Source organism: Peromyscus maniculatus, chromosome 20 (genome assembly GCF_049852395.1).
Source record: "Peromyscus maniculatus bairdii isolate BWxNUB_F1_BW_parent chromosome 20, HU_Pman_BW_mat_3.1, whole genome shotgun sequence".
Classification (NCBI taxonomy): Eukaryota; Metazoa; Chordata; class Mammalia; order Rodentia; family Cricetidae; genus Peromyscus; species Peromyscus maniculatus.
In genome coordinates, this window is record NC_134871.1 from 52,412,603 (window position 1) to 52,432,948 (window position 20,346).

The 20,346-nt window shown below is 56.6% G+C and overlaps 1 protein-coding gene and 1 long non-coding RNA gene across 3 annotated transcripts; one reads left to right on the forward strand and one right to left on the reverse strand.

Annotated features, from left to right (window-relative positions):
* Nucleotides 1-1,700: 1,700 nt before the first annotated feature.
* On the reverse strand, nt 1,701-19,774 carry Cyb5r3 (cytochrome b5 reductase 3). Of its 2 annotated transcripts, XR_013046529.1 has the most exons (10): nt 19,640-19,774; nt 13,592-13,723; nt 9,933-10,005; nt 9,608-9,714; nt 8,374-8,503; nt 7,913-7,996; nt 7,684-7,769; nt 6,478-6,639; nt 5,624-6,199; nt 4,306-5,579 (listed from the first exon to the last, which is right to left on the reverse strand). XR_013046529.1 is itself a non-coding variant. In XM_006980234.4 (9 exons), exons 1-9 carry the CDS (start codon nt 19,658-19,660, stop codon nt 2,675-2,677), a joined length of 906 nt encoding a protein of 301 aa, XP_006980296.1. In that variant the 5' UTR covers nt 19,661-19,773; the 3' UTR covers nt 1,701-2,674. The 2 variants fall into 2 exon arrangements, 1 of the variants encoding a protein (XP_006980296.1); XM_006980234.4 differs by lacking the exons at nt 4,306-5,579; nt 5,624-6,199 and adding an exon at nt 1,701-2,847 and having other exon boundaries at nt 6,540-6,639; nt 19,640-19,773.
* Nucleotides 14,765-20,181, forward strand: LOC143269797 (uncharacterized). The gene is made up of 2 exons (XR_013046530.1): nt 14,765-17,008; nt 17,604-20,181. It is a non-coding gene; the product is annotated as an uncharacterized LOC143269797 (long non-coding RNA).
* Nucleotides 20,182-20,346: the final 165 nt, after the last annotated feature.

The following is a 20,346-nucleotide window of genomic DNA, read 5'->3' on the forward strand; positions in this document are numbered from 1 at the left end:
CCCAAGATCAACTTCTGAGAATAAAGGGGCTACTGTGGCTTTCTAGATAAGCCTCAGCCTAGAATCACTAGCCCATATGGTGGACTGGAAAACTGAGGCAGAAAGGGTGTGGGCCAGGCCCAGCACATCTCCTCAGAGAATAAGACCAGATCCCTTTCAAATCCCACCCCTCAAACGCTAATTTTGCATCCTCGGGCAACACAGACCTAACCTGTGCCAATGGCTCACACTGATGAAAGGCCTGTGGGGCTTGGGATTCTAAATGGAGCACACAAGAGTCCTGTGTGCAGAGTTCCAGGGACATGATGGGGTAGGAGAGAGGGGTGCCCCATCGTTGAAGCTCCCGCGGGCATTCCTGTGACCCCTCCCACTCTCCCTGGCTCCACTCTAGCCTTACTAGCTGAAGGCAGGTCTGGGTGTTTGTTTACGTGGTTTCTTCTTGTGTCTAGCCCCACCCACTTGTTTACCATTTCCTGTCCCTTCTAGCCACCTACATTCTTGTGTGTGTGTGTGTGTGTGTGTGTGTGTGTGTGTGTGTGTGTGTGCGCGCGCGCGCGCGCGCGCGCGCCCACCAACTGTGCACATGTGGAGGCCAGAGATCAATATCAGGTGTCTTTCCCTCTCCCCACACCTTATTATTTCTTTTTAAGATTTATTTATGGGGGCTGGAGAGATGGCTCAGAGGTTAAGAGCACTGGCTGCTCTTCTAAAGGACCCAGGTGCAATTTCCAGCATGCACGTGGTAGCTCACAGCTGTAATTCCAATCCCAGGGGATATGGCATCCTCACGCAGACCTACATGCAGGCAAAACCCCAATGTACATAATAAATAAACGAAACGATTTATTTATTATGTATATAGTGTTCTGCCTGCATATATGCCTTCACGCACCAGATCTCATTATGGATGGCTGTGAGCCACCATGTAGTTGCTGGAAATTGAACTCAGGACCTCTGGAAGAGTGCTCTTAACCTCTAAGCCATCTCTCCAGCTGCTCCTCATCCACCTTAATTTTTTGACAGGGTCCTTCACTGAGCCTGGAGTCATCAATAGGCTAGGTCGGCTGGCCAACCTGCTCACCATCCTGACCACTTCCCAGGGCTGGAATTGGGGCATACACTGCCTTGCCAGCTCCCCAGCCCCTCCAGACTCCTGCTTTTCTTCATGTTTCGGGAAGCTGCTTGTTCCAACTATACGCCCTCGACCTCATTCTCACTGCCTGAACATCTGCTCCAGAGGGATCAGGTCTCTACATCCCAGCTATGGCATCAGCGGTGGCTTTCCTGCCAGCCGGTTTTAAGAACAGCCCTCAGTCCCTCCTGGTCTGTCTTCAAGTGACCACCTTACACATGTTATCAGCCTAGCATCTTTCCCAGAAGAACCCAGAGCTAGGAATCAGGAAAGAGAAGGCAATGACAAAGACATCACAGGGAAGTCTCAACATGGACAGTGGACCAGGAAAGAGGCCCGATGAGCCGCCCCCCCCCCCCCCCCCTACACACACACTCTATATCTTCCACAGAGCTGTCCTGACCTGGATGTGACAGTCATCAGTAAGGTGACAGGACAAGGGTGAACTTCCCATCTACTTTTCCCCACTTTCCAAACTCTGAACAGGCAACACAAATGCATATCTGAAATAAAACACGTCTGTCTCTTCTGCCCCTCCCTGGCGATCCCCATGAAGACTCCAGAAGGGTCAGTATTAGCAAAGTTTTACTTCAACTCTTTTCTGCCCATAAATGACTAAAAAAGCCGGTGTGCAGGAGTCGACACCACCTGCTGGAGGCTGCGCCAGGCAACGGGTGTGTCCCCGAGGCAAGAGGCACTGCTCAGACACCCTCCCCCAGGCTGGAGACCAGGCGGGAGGGAGGTTTAGGGTGGAGAAACAAGCCAGAGCTCTGGTGGATCCCAAGGTCCACCCCACTCTGTTGGGCTGACGACTCAGGGCACCCAAGGCTGCAGGGGGGAGGCCGTGAGGTTTTGGAAGGGTCCATGTGCTGCCCCAGGAACGCTTGGCCAGCAGTGGGGGGTAGTCTGTCAATGCCAGACACCCTCCTGAGAGAACCTCTGGGCATCACCGTCTAATGTAGTGTGAGGGGCACAGGCCAGGTCATGGCCTAAGGCAGGTGGTTGGATGGTAGGCATGGGTTCTGGGGCTGGGGCTGTTACCCTGCCCTCTTCCTTTCTATAGACTGTGGTCCACGGCAATGGGTAGACGTGGTACTGACAGCTAGCGCTCTCTCTCTCTCTCTCTCTCTCTCTCTCTCTCTCTCTCTCCTTTCCTCTCCTCTCCTCTTCTCTCTCTCTCTCTCTCTCTCTCTCTCTCTCTCTCTCTCTCTGTGTGTGTGTGTGTGTGTGTGTGTGTGTGTGTGTGTGTGTGTGTAAGGGGGTGCTCATGGGACATCTCTGATAATGGCTAGTTAGTGCCAAACAGGAGCTTATGCAGACAGTGGTCAACAGGGGTCACCTGATACAAAGTCCTGATCCCAAAGAGGCCCCTCAGGGGCCAGTACAGCTGGATGACCAGGGCCGGGCAGGCCAGGCTGAACCCAGGCCCCAGTATGGATGTGAGCTGATGTTAGGGTGAGGGACAGTGGGGAAGGAAAGGGCGGACAGGTGGCTGTGGTGAATACATGAGCAGCAGGCACGGGAGTGGCCGGCGTCCAGCCATCAGAAGGTGAAGCATCGCTCCTTGGGGTGGCCCACTCGCTCCAGGTTTGGCAAACAGGCAAACTGGATCATGGGTGGAGGTCCACACATCAGTATCAGCGGCTCCTCCCCAGGTGGTGGAAGGTGGTCCCTGATCATCTCCTCATTCACGAAGCCCTGGCTGTAGTTCCAGTCTGTAAAACAAGAGACCAGTTCGGTCAGAATGGGGTCCACTGCCCACCTGACCCACAGTGCCCCGGTCCATCCTGACCCTTCCCAGATGTTACACATCCCTAAACCCAATACCTCCTGACAGCCTGCAACCGGAAAACAAGGCCTTCCTGTTTCCCCTCACCCACCTTACAGTTTGAAAACCTGCCCCATGGGCCCCCACAACTACCACAGGATTATTGAGTCTAACAATGATAGGATGCAGTTCGGCCCATGCATGCTAAACAAGTGTCCGGCCCAGGGTATGGCACATGGATTTCATTTTATAGAAACAGATGCCAGAGGACCCAGAATCGTTGAAGGTCGCACCCTGAGTCTCCCTGAGGCGGTGTCCAGCCCAGGCTAGTCAGAGTGACACTCTCTTCACCCTGAACCCCAGCGGCAAGCTCACTGCCTGGCTCTTCTGCCCCCCTAGAGCCGGCCCCCAAGACGTAGGGTCTTGTTCACAGCTGGCTTCTGGTCCCTGGCCTGAAACTGTCACTCAGTAAACAATGAGCAGGCCAGGAGAAATGACAGGCTCAGGACTGAAATCCCAGCACCTCAGAGAGACAAGGGAAATGAGGATGTGAGTTCGAGGCCAGCTCAGGGACTATAAAGTGAGACTGTCTCAAAATAAATAAATGAAACAAAAATCCCCTGGAGAGGCAGCATGTAAGAGCAGTCCGGGATCCGACACCAATGAGGCCAGGACAGACTCAAACCCTAGGCCCGGGCCCTGGGTGGCAGCTGCTCCCTCCAGGTCCTGCCACCTCCTCCTCCTTTCCTGGGCCTGTGTGCACAGTATTTCCACCGTTCCCATCCCTCATAACAGAAAATACATCAGAGAGAAGCCAGCTCACGGCGGCTGGGGAGGGTTCTGGTCCAATATTGACGTTTAAGGACCTGCTGGCTGGTTCGGGATGCCCAGAACAATTCTGACACCTCTTGCTCCATCTGAGGGTACCTGCTCCAGGCCAGTCCCTGAGCTGTGGGCACATCCCTGGATTGCTTTCAGAGGGAGGCAGGTGGAGGCAGCGGCCGAGCAGGGGGAGGCCGGGCCACTGACCCCTACCACTGAGGCTGCTTCTGAGACGCAGGGCTCCACAGGCCTGGCAGAGGCCCCTCAACCCACCCCCCACCTGCCCCCTGCCAGTTCCCATCACTCGGGGTCATCTCCCGCTAGTCTCTGTCCTCTGAAACCCAGACAGGCTTCCTCAAAGCTGCAACCGCAACAGAAACACCACGAAGCTCGGGGTAAAAAGGGCACTGGGGGCCACGGAGCTGGCGCCGTGGGTCAAGGCACCTGTTGTGCCAGCCAAGCCTGGTAACCCGAGTTCGAATCCCAGAACTTGACTCCACAAGCTTGTCCTCTAACCACCACACATATGCCGTGGAATGCACCCGCCACACACACACACACACACACAAACACAACGTTAATCATTTCTTTAAAGGCGCTGACAAGGAGTTATTGCCTTTATGATGTCTCCTCTATGGGTTCCCAGGTGCAGGAGGGGCCAATACAGTCCCAGGAGACCCCAGGACTGGGAAGAACCCACCGTTTGATCCATCATGTCCTCCGAGCAGTGATCCCATGAGCTAAGTAACTGAACACATTTCCCTTTGCACCCCGGCTGCTGGGAATGTCGGGGTGACATACAGGGCCCATTTGTGGAAGGCGTGCATCACAGCCAATGTTTGTGTGAGCCCCATTCCTGACTTCAGGCCAGCCCTTGTTTTTCTTCCATTTCTAAATTCCATTTGTACCCCCTCTGACTCAGCGTGTGAGTCACGGCAGGCTTCCTAGGATTCCTCTGCAACAAGGCGTGGCGCGGCCAGACAGCTGCCTGGGAACGAGCCGTCTGACAGCACGGACGGGTACAGAGGAGAGGTTCACAAGGCATCTCCGCACGGCGTTCCTTATGCGGGTCCCAAAGGTGGCCTTGGGGAAAGCTAGCATTTGCCACATGTATGGGCTGCTGTCCCTGTGTCTGGGTCCTCAGGGCCTGTTGCTGCTTCCTTGTGGATCAGGGTGGTATCGAATAAAAGGGAAATGCCAGCTGATGACCCAACTCTTGCCTGAGCCTTGTTAGGGAAACCAGCCCGGCGAGATGGCCTGCATTTCCACAGATCGCCACGAGGGGGCAGCCCTGGCCCTGACCCCCGGAGGGTGGTCTCCAGCAAGCCGCTCCCGGGCCAGCCCATCTCCCACTCCCCCCCATTTCTTTACTAGAAGAACAGAAGCCATTCAGACACCCACACCCAGTGCCTCGCTGACTCACACATGCAGGGCTTGGCCAGCATGGAGCTGGGTAGCTGTTACTTCCCACTGAAACGCCTTCCTGCCGGGGGAGGAGGGAGGCCAAGGCTCATAAAACTCCACAAGTGTGGAAGACTCACCAGGGCCTCCCCAGGATTATAAAGGCCGCAGGAAGAAGAGGAGACTCTGGACGGAGCTGCCTGCAAGGTGCCCAGGGAGCTCCTGGGAAGCCTCCTCGGTCATGAGTGGGCACCCACGCTGGGGTGGGCTTCTAGGTGACGCCGCTGCTTCAGAGTCACCGTGTTCCTGTAGGGGACCCTGCAGCTGTGCTCCTGGCAAGACCCCAATAAACTCGGTGGGCACCAGGGTGAACTTGGGTGGAATCATTCCTTTACTCTATCTTTGCTCTCTCAACCCAAGATAAATAGAAACGGTCTATCTTTTTGCCCTCTCTACCTGGGGTTAATAATAGAAACGGTCTATCTTTTTGCCCTCTCTACCTGGGGTTAATAATAGAAACAGTCTATCTTTGCCCTCTCTCCTGGGGGTGGGTGGTGGGTGGGGTGGAGGAGTGGGGGGATGGGGGGGACTAGAAACAGTCTACCTTTGCCCTCTCTGCCGGGGGAACTAGAAACAGTCATGGAGGAAGCAGTGTTAGTTACTGCTGTTGTTTTAAGGGGAAAGGGTCCCATGTGGCCCAGGCTGGCCTGGAACTTGCTATGTGGTTGAGAATGACGAACTGCTGACGCTCTTTGCCTCCCACCTTCTCCTGAGCGCTGAGATTGCAAGCATGTGCCACCATCACGTCCAGTTTGTGTTACGTACGCCATAGGTCAGACCCAGGGCTTCAAGCCTGCAGAGCGAGCCCGGCCCAATACCGATGTGACCTCGTATACTCTGGCATTTTACTCCAAGCAGGATATGAAGGACAGTTCGGTTCCCAGAGAGCAGTCTCACAGGAGTTTGGGGGCCTCGTTCCCTCCTTCCAGCTCCTGGCTCCTCCAGAGCACCATGAACTTGGCCCACAGCTTATGCAAGCACGTGGTAGTGTCAGGGCAACCGTAACACCCCAGCCCCTCTCCAGAGTGAGTGACCAGAAAAAACACATACAAAGGCTGTTACAGATTACAAATCACACAGAAGCTGCCGCCCCAACCCCCAACCCCAAAATTGAGCCAGGCCCAAGGAGATAGTGTGGGCTCCACTGTACAGTGGGGCAGTGTGGAGATTGTGAAGGACCAGGATTCCTGCCCTGTCTCTGCCGCTTCCCAGCTGTGGGATGTGGGCACTTACTTCCCGTCTCCGAGATTCGGTTCTCCCACAGCCATGAACAGGCCGTGAGTGCTGAATGAGCCTGGTGAAGGCTCAGGGCTGAGGGTTCAGCCTCCCACTCCACCTGGGGTTCCCCATGCTCACCATCCGGGGCTTTGTCCACTGTATACCAGAGCTTGAAGCGAGCGGAATGTTCGTTCCTCAGTTCCTCCAGCTCAGGCCGCAGCAGGATGTCTTTCTCGGACTGCAGGGGACAGGCCACCCAGTCAGGAAAGGTGACTCAGGGACTGCCCTTGGGGACCTCAACAGGGACAGACCCAGGGGTGGACCGTCTTGCTCCTGGAGGCCACACTCAGCGGCTCAGAGGCAGATGCTGAAGCTCACGAAGAGTCCTAGTGACCCAGTGGCCCGCTCCAGCCACCTCGCCTGCAGGGCCTCTCAAAGCAGCTGACCAACGGGTCCTTATAAATGGAGCCTGTGAGCTGGGCATGGTGGCACATGCTTCTAATCTCAGCAGCCAGAGGCAGAGGCAGGAAGATCATAAGTTCAGGTCCAGTCTCCACTTTGTGGGTTTATGGCCAGCTTAAGCTCTCTCTCTCTCCTTGGCCTAGCCAAGGCCCCAGTTCGGGCATCAAGGTGTTTCCTACAGCTGTGCAGAGACCAAGTCTCAGGATGGTCGAGACTAGATCGGGGCAGAACATGCTTCCCCTGGGCTACTGTGCCCGATACATGGGCAGTGCAGAGCTGGGCCTGACAGGCTCTGGGGACAAGATGACCTGAATCATATCTGAGAAGAACAAGGTGCCAGGGTCTGGCCTCTATACTGCTGGGACAGGTGGACTCAACTTGGTCCCTCTAGAGACCTCACATAATTTCATCTTCAGCCACCAAACACAGGACCCGAGAAGGCTGGCGCGACAGTCTTGCTTCACCAGCCTAGTCTACCAGAGAGCAGGGCAGAAAGGGCCAACTCCTCATGCCAGGCTACACAGGTCACAAAAGCCAGGCTTCACCAAGCCCCTGGCACTTCACCTCCGTCTCCGCCCAGGCCTGTGTCCTCCCACTCTACCAGAGCTCCACACTCTGCCTGGGCACACCAAGTGTGGAGGAAGGAGTCGGGAGATGCCCTGGGGCTCCCCCTGCAGCAGCCACCCACACCTGCTGCCGCCAGAATGTTCGCCCTGCCCCTCATTCCAGACATCCTCGGCACCTCTGAGGAACCGTCAGACTCTTGCCCAGGACCTGGGCCAAGCCCCAAGTCCGCCCGTTCTAGAGACTGTTCACTGACCTGGTTGGCAAAGAGCAGGTAGCACACGGTGTGGTCGTTTGGGTCCTTCATGACGGCACGGATCACTTGCAGCATTGGGGTGATGCCTATAAAAAAACAGGGTCCTCGCACACTGACACCAGGCACCCAAGCAAGGGGAGGTATGGGGCACCCAGGCCTGGCCTCGAACCTGCCGCTTCCCATCCACGTCCTGACCCACCCCCAGCTCAGCCAGGGCTCCGCCCCTCACCTGTGCCTCCTGCAATCATGCCTACAGACTTCACCGTCCTGACAACAGGGTTGGACTTCTTGTCTGCACGGATGGCAAACTTCCCTAGGAAGAGAACGGTGATTGAAGTAGCGAAGCCCTGCGGGGGTCCGGGCAGGGAGGACACCACACACTCCCGGGCAGTTGGGAGTTGACGATTGGAATCCAGGCCCCTGCTCAAATGAGATCTCCATGGAAAAGAGAGGGCAAAGGTGGGCAGGATTCCCACTCAGACACTGGCTGGCTAGTTTTGGGGGGCACTGAGTCTGTAAATGAACCTGGTCCCCCCCAAGCACAGCCAGGGGCAGCCCCTGCGCCGGCCACTTACCCTCTAAACAGCCACCGACCAAGGTAGGGGGCAACACCACCTGTCCCCACCCCCCAGTCTTCCCAGACACAGCACCCCCAGCTCTCCAGTTCCCGGGGATGCCTGCTCTCATCACCTTTGCCCTGGTAGACCAGCAGCCCGTTGGGGCCCCGGAATTCAATGGTGTCGCCAATGTTCATGTTTTCCAGGTACTGAGACATCTTCCCTCCGGCGGGAAACTTGGGATGGGTGTCCTTGAAGTAAACCTGCAAGCCACACAGGTATCTCTCAGTCCCCAGCCAGCCTTGGGGCACCCCAGCCTTTCCTAAGGTCCCATTCACCCCAGACTTAAGCCTTCCACCCCACACCTCACAAAAGCAAGGCTTCCACCTGCTACACGGGGTTACTATCTGGAGGGATCGTGCTGCACCAGCCGAGGTTCTGTGTCCGCGTCTGCCGGCACAGTGAGGCTCTGGGCATCAGCTCAGCCCAGCCCCCACTCCTGGTACACGCTTCAGCAGTCACACAAACATCCCCCTTGAAGTGACTTCCTTCCGGGCCCCTGGGGGATTACTGTCTTGGGAAAGGCGAGGCCTATGGTACAAAGGGCCTAAGAATACGACGGACACAGAGGAACAGCAGTGCCCATGTCTGGGCCCGGCCATCTTCCCAGGGGCCGAGACCTTGAAGGTAAGCAGGAGCCTGACCGGGAAGGGGAGAGGTGGGCAGAACACTGTCACAGACTCTGATGCATCCAGGGCCAGCAGGAGCCACGGAGACTGGGAGGGGCCTGTCTAGGGCCCGCGTGTCTGTCTGTCTGTCTCTCTCTCTCTCTCCTAGACTCCTCACCTCCCTGTGCTCTTCCTATCTGACCAGAGATTCCAACCCAAACAGATGCTCGGTCCATGACCATTTCCTTCGTTTCTGGACAAAGTCCCAAGTCAGACTGGGACATCCAGGACCCTGTCTAGCCCAGCGATGTCTCCACCCCTAACCACCCCTCAAGGCCTGCTCCGCACTGTTTGGTTGGTTGGTTTTGTTTTTTTTTTTTTTTTAGAAGCAGGATTTCTCTATGTAGCCCTGGCAGTCCTAGAACTCGCTCTGTAGACCAGGCTGCCCTCGAACTCACAGAGATCCACCTGCCTCTGCCTCCCTGAGAGCTGGGATTAAAGGTGTGCGCCACCACCACCCAGTTCTGCTCTGTACTTTTGACTGGCCGTTCTCAAGAGAGCCTTTACACCTGGAAGGCTCCCTCTTCTCTCCTCACCTGGCCATCACCCACTCCCCTATGGGTCTCCCTTTCTCTGCCACCTGAGTAGGAAGCGGGTTTCCACACGCCACCACCCGCAGCCACGCCCTGGGGACCCCACCTTGACCACCAAATCCACGAAGCCCTTGTCATCATCGCTGGAGACGGGGGTGTAGGGCCGAATGACCAAGTTCCCATCAATCCTACTCGAGAGGTAGATGTGCTGGCCTGTGAGACAAGGAGGGGTCATTTGGGGTCAGGCGCTATCTCCCCCAGGAGCTTGTTTTCCCATGGCCCTTACACCTGTCTCACATTCATACCCCGGCCTCGGCTCCCACTGTGCCCTCCCCCTCACAAGGGATTCCCAGACCCCTCAGCACTGGTCTCTACATCTGCAAGTCCCACTGGACTCCAGGGAGGAGATGGGCTGAGCTGGACAGACTCACCAATGGGAAGGCCCAGGATGTGCTGGGGCGAAGGCAGGGCGAAGCGGAAACGCCGAGTGTCGTGACTGATAATCTGCAAAGAGGCAGAGCTGCTGGACCTCAGAGCACACACACACACACCCTCCGCATCCCTCAGCAGTGACAGTGACGTCACCAGCACACACATATGGGGGGTGGGGGGGTCAGGCGCATGTGTGTGTGGGTCTCCGCTCTTGCACAGAGGGCCACACAGCAGGGTGGTCAAAGCAAGACTGAACATGTGGCCACAAATGGAGGATATCAGACAATCCAGAAAATTCCACATGGTGGTGGTGGTGGTGGGAGGAGCCACCTCTACTCTCCGCTGGAGCCAAAGGTAACAGGAGACACTTACACCTGGACTAGAGAAGGAGCAGAGATGTGATAGAGTTATGGGTGTCAAGCTTGGCAGTAGAAGGTTCTAGAAGCCACCGCAGCCAAGAGCCCACAAAAAGTGAGTGAGTGGCCGTGGCTGAGGCTGAGCTATGTAGGGCCAGGGGCCACAGCAGCCTCCACTGCCTGGGAGGTCCTGGGGTTGGCCACAGTCGAGAGCCCAAAGTCAGGCCTCCACCGTCCACAGGCTGGGCACTAGGGTATAGTCAACAGGGGGACTGTGGTGGCCACTTCCCCTGCTGGGATGGCCAGGGGCCACTGAAGAGCCTAAGGAAAGGACCGAGAAGCAACCCTGAGACCCCCATAGGAGGATCACGAAGTCTGCCCGTGAGTTCTGGCCAGAGCCGACTCTGGACCCTCACCTGGCACCCCAGCTGGCTCGAGGAAGAGCCAGCAGCTGTAGAGCCACACCCACATGGGCAACTGTCCACAGATGGCCACAGCATTAACACCTGGGGGTGACATGCAGGCTCCCCCACGATAGGTCGGATTGAGAAAGAAGGCCTTGGCCCACAGGAGGAAGTCAGCAGAAGGAATCTGTCCGGTGGGGGGTGGGGAACCCCACCCTGTACATTTGAGCAGAGGAAACACTTGGCGAAGCCCAACCGGGCACCACTCGGGGCAAAGCTGCGGGCCACCCTGCCTCCCGGAACCTTTGGACTGGGCCAGATGTGGCCTCAAGCTGACTAGGAGCAGAGTTCAACGCTATCGACTGGGCCTAAGGGCCAAGGACAGACACTACCCTTGGGGGTTTTTTGGGAGGAAGTACTGATAACTACAAGACAGCTTGGCAGGACCACAAAGCAGGTCCACCTGCTGACAGGAAAGGCAGCGCCAGGCTGGGGAGGGGGAGGGGGAACAGCTGAACTCCAGAAATGCCATGTGCCCGTTCAATGGGGACAGGAGGGTCCCCACGGTGTGGCCTCGTGTCCTCATAAAAGACACCAGACAGTCTCAGAAAAGATGCACACAAACCAAACCAAACAAGGCGGCCCTGAGTTCCTGAAACGCCATCTGCACTGTACGGGTAAAAATGGAAGCCACCTGCAGGTTTCCAGCACAGCCTGCTGGGCCAGCCATGGGTGGGAAGGGAAAGTCCACCGCACAAGCAGAACTTTACAGGGACACGCTAATCATGTCACACACACACACACACACACACACACACACACACACACACACACTAAGAATAAACACGCAGCATAGAGAGGGGAGACGAAAATCCCAAACAAAAACAGGTCAAGAGGGCTGAAGTAAAGGGCAGAGCCCGGAGCACCTTGCTTAAGGCCCTGGGTTCCATGCTCAGTAACAGGACAAGCCAAAAACCTGACAGACAAGGTTTAAAAACATGATGCTGGGGGCTGCAGAGATGGCTCAGCGGTTGGGAGCACTGGCTGCTCTTCCAGAGGACCCGGGTTCAATTCCCAGCACCCACATGGCAGCTCACAACTGTCTGTAATTTCAGTTCCAGGGTATCTAACACTCTCACAGATGTAGATGTAGGCAAAACACATAAAAATGTACATAAAATAGCCGGGCGGTGGTGGCGCACTCGGGAGGCAGAGCCAGGCGGATCTCTGTGAGTTCGAGGCCAGCCTGGGCTACCAAGTGAGCTCCAGGAAAGGCGCAAAGCTACGAAGAGAAACCCTGTCTCGAAAAACCAAAAAAAAAAAAAAGTACATAAAATAAATGCATTATTAAAAACATGATGCCGACAAGGTGTGGTGGCACTTGGGAGGTAGAGGCAGGCAGATCTCTGAGTTGAAAGAGAGCCAGTGAGTTCCAGGACAGCCAGGGCTATACACAGAGAAATCCTGTCTTGAAACACCAGGGAATCAAAACAAAACACCATGATGCTGGGTCTGTTGGTACTCAAGCAGTGCTCGTCTTTAGTCCTAGCACTCAGTAGGCAGAGGCAGGAGCATTTCTGTGAGTTCCAGGCCAGCCTTACTTACTGTAGTGAGACCCTGTCTCAAAAACAAACAAACAAAAAAACCATGGGAACTCCATTTTGGTAAGAAGACAAGTATGCATGTGTCCACACTTGTGCAAGACTCTGTGAGAGGCCACAGAGGTCTCAGCAGGAGAGGACTTGGCTTTCATTCTGAATTTTCCCCTTCTGCCTCCCCTACACCTCTGAGAACACTGCAGACTTACACACGTGAGTCCCATCAGGTCCCCCCTGAGATGGCCAATCCCACGGCCACGCGTCCTGAGTGGAGACCTGGGCCCAGGGCCTGAAGCCGAGGCTCCTCCACCCCTCTAGGCTTTGCCTCTGTGCTCCCTGACTCAGTTTTCCTGCCACACCCCTCTGGAAGCGTCTAGGGAAGCCAGGAATAGAGCAGGAAGGGCCCCGAGGAAATGGGGAGGGCGGCTGAGCGGGAGGGGAGAAGCTCAGCCTGGGTCCTCTCCAGACACAGTTCCGAAGGCAGCGAGAGGAAGCCATCCGGGCTGACGGAGACCAGACTCTATCTACCACCCGGGCAGGGGAAGGGTGAGCTCTTATCTCCAAGGGGCAGAATGCTCAGCCTCTCACCCTGCTCCCCAGGCTAAGTAGGGATATGTACCCAAAGGGCCCCTCCCACCCTGACACTCCATGGACAGTGAACGTGGTGGGCCACGGTCATGGGGTGTTATGTGACCCCCCCCCCAAGATAACAGTTTCCATCTTCATCAGTGCAGCTCTGACTACGTGCAAGAGACACCCCACCCCCAGACCGGGCCTGTGGTCGACTCTCCCTCATAGGCTGGGCTGGGGAGGGTCAGTGGGCCCTCACCTGGGATTCCAGCCACCTCGGCACCTCCCAGTCAGCTGTGTGGTTCTGCCTAACGGACCCGGCTGAGGGGCCTCCCGAAGGTGCTGTAGTCCACAGGGTTAACTCAAGGGGCCCTCCACCTACGCCACGTGGGAAAATCCACCATTCATGTCGGGGTGAGGTTTTTCAGTGGTGTGGCTGCTTTGGGGTCACCCACAGTCCCCCATGCTTTGTAAGGAAGCCCAATAAATTCATTGGTCCCCCGGTGTGGCTTTTGGTGGATGGGTGCTTTGGTTTGTCACTGTGCCCTATCTGGAGAGAACGGGTGTCTGTGTCTACCTCCTGTTCACACAACAGAGAGCAGGGTCTGAATCCCTCTGCCACTTCTCCAGGGCCTTCAGAAGGGACATCCCTGTGTTCTCTCCGTTTGGAAAAGGGGCAGATGAGAGGGGGAAGCCACAGGGATGCTGGGGCGCGGGGTGGGGCAGTCACCTCCTTATCGATGAGCCGCAGCGGGTACTTGACGTCAGGGTTCTCGAGGGTGATGGCCGGTGTCGAGCGCGGAAACAGCTTCATGAAGAGGCTGTAGAGGAACCAGACGGGAGAGAGCGCCACACGGCTCAACTGTAAAGATAGAGTGGGCCCCAAGGTCAACACAGCGGGGGGAAGAAGCCCCGCCATTCCCTCATAGGTGACAACTTCACCAACATCCCCAAGCCTTTCCTCCTGTGACCTTTCTCCTCCAGGGAACTCCATTTGGCAGACCACTAGAAGAACCCATCAAAACCAGACTCACGACGCATGCCATATCACTCAGTCGTCTGTGCCCAGTGCCACGAGAGAAGTTGTGACCCTCCCACCTGCTTCTACCTCCCGAGGGTGGAGATTACAGGCATATGTATCCTGCATGCTGGGCAAGTACTCTCCCGACTGAGTCAAATCCCAGGCCCAAGTTCCAGTTCTCAGGCCCGCTCAGAAGCCTCCTAAGAGCCCTACGCTGCCCACAGGCCTCCAAGCATCCATGAACCAGTTTCCTAAGGGTCACTGGCTCCTCACTTTCCCCTCCCCGCTTCCCCCTCAGAGCCAAGGAAACCAGCCAGTGAGGTTGGAGGAGTTGAGTCACTCCCCACAAATAAGGAGCCTGAGTCTCTCCCTGGGTGCTGGGCTCTGCCTGAATTCAGCGATGGGCAGGGCACTGCTCCTCACCGGTTGAGTAGCCCTGGGCAGCTGTTTTGGGAAGTTGGGCTTAGCTGAAAGAAGTGAGTCACTGGATCTGGCCCTGGCCCGTGGCTTCCTGGTTAGCAGGATGTGAAGAGTCTCAACCACAGGCTCCTGCTTCTGCTGCCATGATCTCGCCGCCAAGCCCAAAGGTCCTTCCTCTCTGGTTATTTCTGCCAGGTGTCTTGATCACAGGAAAAGTGCCCTCACCCACCCACCGAGCCATTTGGTGGACACCCCCTAAGGGAGGATAGTCTCGCTCACTGTCCCCCTCTGTCAAAGCCCTGCCAGGACGCCCCACCCTCCAGCAGCTCAGAATGGCACTCAGCCTCTTGTCCCATCTGCGGAAAGAATGTAAGGCTCACCACGAGGCGTTCCTCCCCAGGAGCAGGGAGCTAAGCTGGGGGGGGGGGCTGATTCCCAGAGGGGTGTGCAACTTGAGAGATGGAGGGGCAGTAAACCTGATACACTCCTCACCCCCAAACCGGCCCTGCAGGTTCCAGCAGCCCCAGCAGCCAAGGGCCCTTTGTTGGGCCCAGAACAAACTGCCTCTCTCCTAGTCAAGGCTGCACCCCACGGGCCCCTGGTATGTGACCCATAGGGTCTAAAAGGGCCAATTGTTGGATCACACCCATTTAACAAGCACTAATGTGCCCGGTATCATGCAAGCACCTTACCTGTCCCAAGGCTCACTGAAGGACCAAGTTGGCACCATGGAGTGTAAGCTCCAAGAGACCCAGTTTTGAGGCCCAGCCAGAACTCAGAAAGGGTCCCCTAAGGTGTGGGGCTCTGGAAGTGAATGAGACTTCCAAAGGCCAAGCACAGAGCAAACATCAGCCATGTGTCCCTGGGACACCCCCACTTCAGCCCTTGCCTCCCAAGTCTAGTGGCTACTCTAAGCTACTGAGAAACAGGCTGGAGGGAATCGCCCTGCCCTGGCCCTGCCCCGAAATCTCAGGGTCATATTCACGCCACCATCTGCAGGCCTTCTCAGGGTAAGCAAGTGGCTGGCCGTGGGGACAAAACCAAATAAGAATGAGACTGCAATTCGACTTCAAGACTTTTCAGTCCCATCTTGCTGTTCCTGAGCCACCTCTGGGGACAGGTCCTACTGTGCCCACATCACAGTCTCTTTCCGCCCTAAATGCATCCAACCAGCTTCTCCTATGAATCTTTCAGAACCCAACTCAAATGTTCGATCTTTCCTGAGGAGTCATGCGTAGCTAACCAGGCCCTTGGTGACTTTCCACAGCCTTAACTTCTCTGTAAGCTCTCTGGGGTTGGGGACCATCCTGGAGAATTTTTCTCCATCCTGCTGGATGGTTCCATGGCACATAGCAAATCCACATCCAGAAACCACCACTGTTGGCAGCCTTGGGAATGAGCACCAATGACTGTCCACCTGGGCCTATGCTTGGTGTGCCCTGTTTTATCTCCCCCAGCAGGGCTGTTGTGAGTACTACAGGTTCACTAGCTGGAGTCCCCTTGGCCTGCCGGCAGCTGGCCTCCCAGGGCCTGCCACACATCTGGATCGTTCCTGACCCTCCTGTTGTGGTTTGAATGGGGAACATCCCCCATAGGCTCGTGGATTTGAACCCTTGGTCCCCAGTTCATGGTGCTGTTTAGTGAGGTCCTCAAATCTTTAGGAGGTACAGCCTTGCTAGAGGAAGAACATCACAGGAGACAGACAAGCTGTCTCTGCTTCCTGTGTGTGGCTGAGATGTGATCCCCCAGCTCCCTTTTGCCATACCTTCCCCGCCATGATGGACTGTCCCTCTGAAACCCTGAGCCAAAACCCACTCTCCCTTAAGTTGCCTTTGGTCACGGTGCTTGATCGCAGCAGCAGAAGTGACTAATTCAGAAGTGCAGCTCTCGACACATCCCCATGTAACAAAGGAGGCTCAAAGAGGCCCAACATGGACTTCAGATTTCGTCCAGTGTGTGGACCAGCCCACAATCCTCACTCACCCTAAACCCACCAGTGCTGGTCAGTTTTGAGGGCAGTGTCTACAAAGACACCCCTGTGTCAGGATTCTGGGTGGGTCCCAGAACATAAGCTACGGTCCCTACACAGCCCCCCTGCCTCAACGAGCCCTGGGTTCAGAATGGCCCACCTCTCCGGTCTCCAGGTAACAGGGTTGCCTGGTCACCACTATCCCAACATTTGGTGCAGAAGGCACTCAGCAAATATTTGTGCAATTACCAAAAGGACAACAACATCATCTCTCTCTCCTGACCCCGCATGTCTCTTTGTTCCAGAAACCAGGGCAAAAGCCAAGACTGCTCCCTAATGAGAAAAGGATTCAGCGTATCCGATTTGCTTTACAAACCTTAGGCTTAGCACAGGCTGTGGAGGAAGCCATGCCACCTGCCCCTGGCCCTGGGGCATGCTCAGAAGGTGCCGGTTCCATGAGCCAGGACCTGCCTCCTGGTTGCTACCAATAGGCACTGCCCTCTTACCTCAACCCTCAGGCTGCATCTGGGAGGTGCTAATGTCACTCCCAACTCAGGTAAGAAAACAGTCGCTCCGGTGACAAGCCTGAGCCCAGGGCCACTTCTGGACACTGAGAAAGGAGAAGGGAACCTTTCCTAATATAAAAATTCCTATCTGGAATGACAGCTGTGACAGGCCGTCCTAACTGTCGTCACTGGTTCAGTCAACAACCTCGGCAGGCACTCCGGGGGCCTAAGGTAGGTGTGTACGTGTGTGGTCCAGGTAAAGCCCAGGCCCAAGGAGCTCAAACTGGATGGGGAGACAGAGTAGTCACAGAGGAGCCGCACCAAGGCCAGGAGCAGTAGAGCGAAGGCCTGATCCCCAACAGTTAGAGGCCCAAGCAGACTCACTCACCATGGGGCTGGGTGTATTCTGTCTTCACTGGCATACAGTAAACAAGCTGTCCCTCATGCCTCCATGGCACCACCCTAGTCCCAGCAGCAGCGGCCAAGTAAACAGGAGGCAGACGGCTGAGAAGTCACTGCCTCAGTTTCACACACACACACACACACACACACACACACACACACACACACACCATCTTACCCCAACCAGTTTCAAGTCCTTGAGGGCAGCTGCTCCCAGACCTTGACCCTCAGGCCGCACCATGTACCAAGAAACCCACCCCTTCTTCTTCTTGCTCCGACAGCAAAGAGAGGTAAAGAAACTGGATGCCAGGATCCCAAGAGGGAGTCCTGACCTCACTTACCATCATAGCTAAGGGATGCATGGCCTGCTCCCCACCTTCAGGACACCCTGCCTGGCTGCTCACTCTGGCATTTTTCCCTCTAGGGCCCTGGAATCTACTCTGCCCAGGCTGGATAGGGAGGTTGGGCAGAGAGCCCAGCCCCGGCCTCCCCCCAGGTGCCAGCTCCCTGACCTGGGGCTTAAACAAACCAGTCATCCACTCGCTTACCTGCCCACCACCCACTCGCCTGCTGTCCTGCCAGATCAAGTGACCACAGCCCTCCCGGTCTTGTTCTAAGTGGGAGGAAGCAGGAGGAAATGGAGGAAGTCCTGAAGCAGGGGGGCTCTGGGCTGGGCTCCAGACCAATGGGAGAAGGGAGCCCAGGAGGAGGAACAGGTGGATAGTTGAGCCACCCTCTGTGGATTCTAAGCTACCAACCAGGCCCAGGGTTGGCAGGAGTCAGTGGGAAGACCTTATCTGCTCTACAAGAGGAAATGGGTCTGTCAGGGCTTGCTGGGACTCACGGGCAGGCAGAGAAGCAGTCCAGAACAGCAGGCCAAGCCCGCAACGTTTTCCAGATGGACAGCTGACTCGAATACCATCCTCTGGGCTGGAACCCCAATATATGCAGGAGGCCTCCCACAAGGCCTGCATGGCCCAGATAAGACATCTGGTACACCCAATTCCCAGCAGCCACTCACAGAGCACATGGCCTCCCGGACAGGAGGCTGGATGGTGTATACTGTGGGCATTGGGGACAAGTGGGACCCCAGTCAGTCCCATAAGTCAAGGACAATACCAAGCAACTCTTGGACAATTGAGGCCAGGGTGGGGGGCGGGGTCTCCTGATAGAGCTCTGCTGCCTGCAAGGAACTACTGTTGATGTAACATGAATGGATGTAACAGCCAGGTGCTGGGGTGCCGTGATGAACCCACTAACATGGTCCAGAAGGTGAGGAGAACCTGGAAAGCAGGAGAGGGCAGGGGGCCCAAGGGCAGTCTCTGGGGAAACTGGTCAGAATGTCATTGTGGGATGATGTCACTCTGGGGAGACGGCACATGTTTGCCTTGGGCCAGGCTGCTCCTTGAATGGACCATTCTGGACTGGTCACTTTGTCAAGAGCAGATAGCAAATGCCAGGCCACGAAGCCAGTTGCCTGTCGTCACCAGAAGTCTTGGATCTTGCAGAGAGGAGAGCACCCTCCAAGACAGGTGCTGGCCTAATTTCCCCACATCCAAAAGAGCTGGGCACCTCAAGGCCAGGGTGTGCTTATGTGGCTGGGGGTGGGCACACTTCACATGGATGCTCTCAAGAAATCAGGGAGAGGAGGTGGTCTCCAGGGTTGACGAGGGGGGGCCCTGGTCAACCCAGAGTGACAGCAAGGGGGTAGATTTATAGATATTAGACAGTCCCAGCATCCTCAGTGTCCTGGGCTGGTGGCCAAGTCTAAGTGACACTTCAGTGACAGCACAGCTGTGTAACTGAAATGGCCAGGGCCTGCGTGTGCCAGCAGCCAAGGGGCAGACAGCATAAAAGATCCTGGCCAGCTACCAGCCTTGATTATGACAAGAGGATGCACCAAATCACTGATCTAGAGATACACTACACACTTTGCCCAAGCACACATGCACCCCAAAGTACTCACTCTGGCCATGCCAGCTCACACGTGTCCACGATTCACACAGGCCTGTCTTCACGCCCACACCTTCATTCTCACACACACACACACACACACACACACACCTGTGCACCTACTGTCACACCTTCACGTTCACATTTACAAAACCCTCACGTGTGCACTCGGTACCGATGCGTGCGTTCCACATTCTCACCGGCTCAGCCGCTCCAACTTTCTCACTCTCACAGGTCACGCCCACTCACGCGGGCACACACGTCACTCATCCCCTGTCACGTTCGTGCACACCCAGGAAGGGTCGCCCAATGTCCGCCCCGCGCCCGGGCCCCTCTGGCCTGCGGCAGGGCCGGCGTGGCGCGGCCACTAGCCAGGGCGTGAGTCACGGTCTGCAAGGGGCCGGGTGGGGCGCGCGGTGCGCGGTGCGCGTGAACGGATGCTGGGTGTCCCGGATCGTACCGTGTCCCCACGGTGCGCGCTGGCGACCCCAGACCCCTGCCACCTACCGTGCTCAGCTGGGACCCCATGGTGGCAGAGAAGACAGTAGCTGCGTGCTGCTGCACCCGCTACTCCGCCCGCCGCTCCCCCAACGACCCACCCCAGCCGCAACACCTCGGAGGCGGGGCCGCTCCGCGGAGCCAATCAGAAGCGCTGTGGTGGGCGGGTCGAGGGCGTGGCTCCTAGTGTCCCCGCCCACCACTTCCGTCCTGGGAAGGTAGGAGCGCGTTCTGAGTGGCTGACGGCGCTGCACGGAAGAGGCTCGGCGGGATCAGCTGCTGTGGCGCCGCTGTGTGGCCCCGGGCGGTAGCTTGTCGCCCCTGGGCCTGTTTTGTCCCGGTGAAGAGAGCAAGATGGCGTCCCCATGATAGGCTCTTAAATCCCGAACCTTCGGTCCTGGAAGCCTGCAGGAACTGGCTGTGCCGGCCAGGGCTCAGTTCGCATCCCAGGGCGTGTTGCCAACACCATTGACCACCGAGTTCAGGCCACAGCCCTGCCTTGCCCTTCCAGCCTTTGAACCGGTCGTTCCCTCCTGGACAAATCTCCCAAATGTGCTGAGGCCAGCTCCGTATTAAAGTTCAGATGCTGCCTCTTCAATCATGCCGGCTCTGACCCCTCCCTGGAAGGACCCAGCTGGTGCAGAGCGGTCTTTGTACAGCTTACGTTATCCCACCTGTTCATTCAGGATGCTCTACATCCTCATACCCACCCTGCT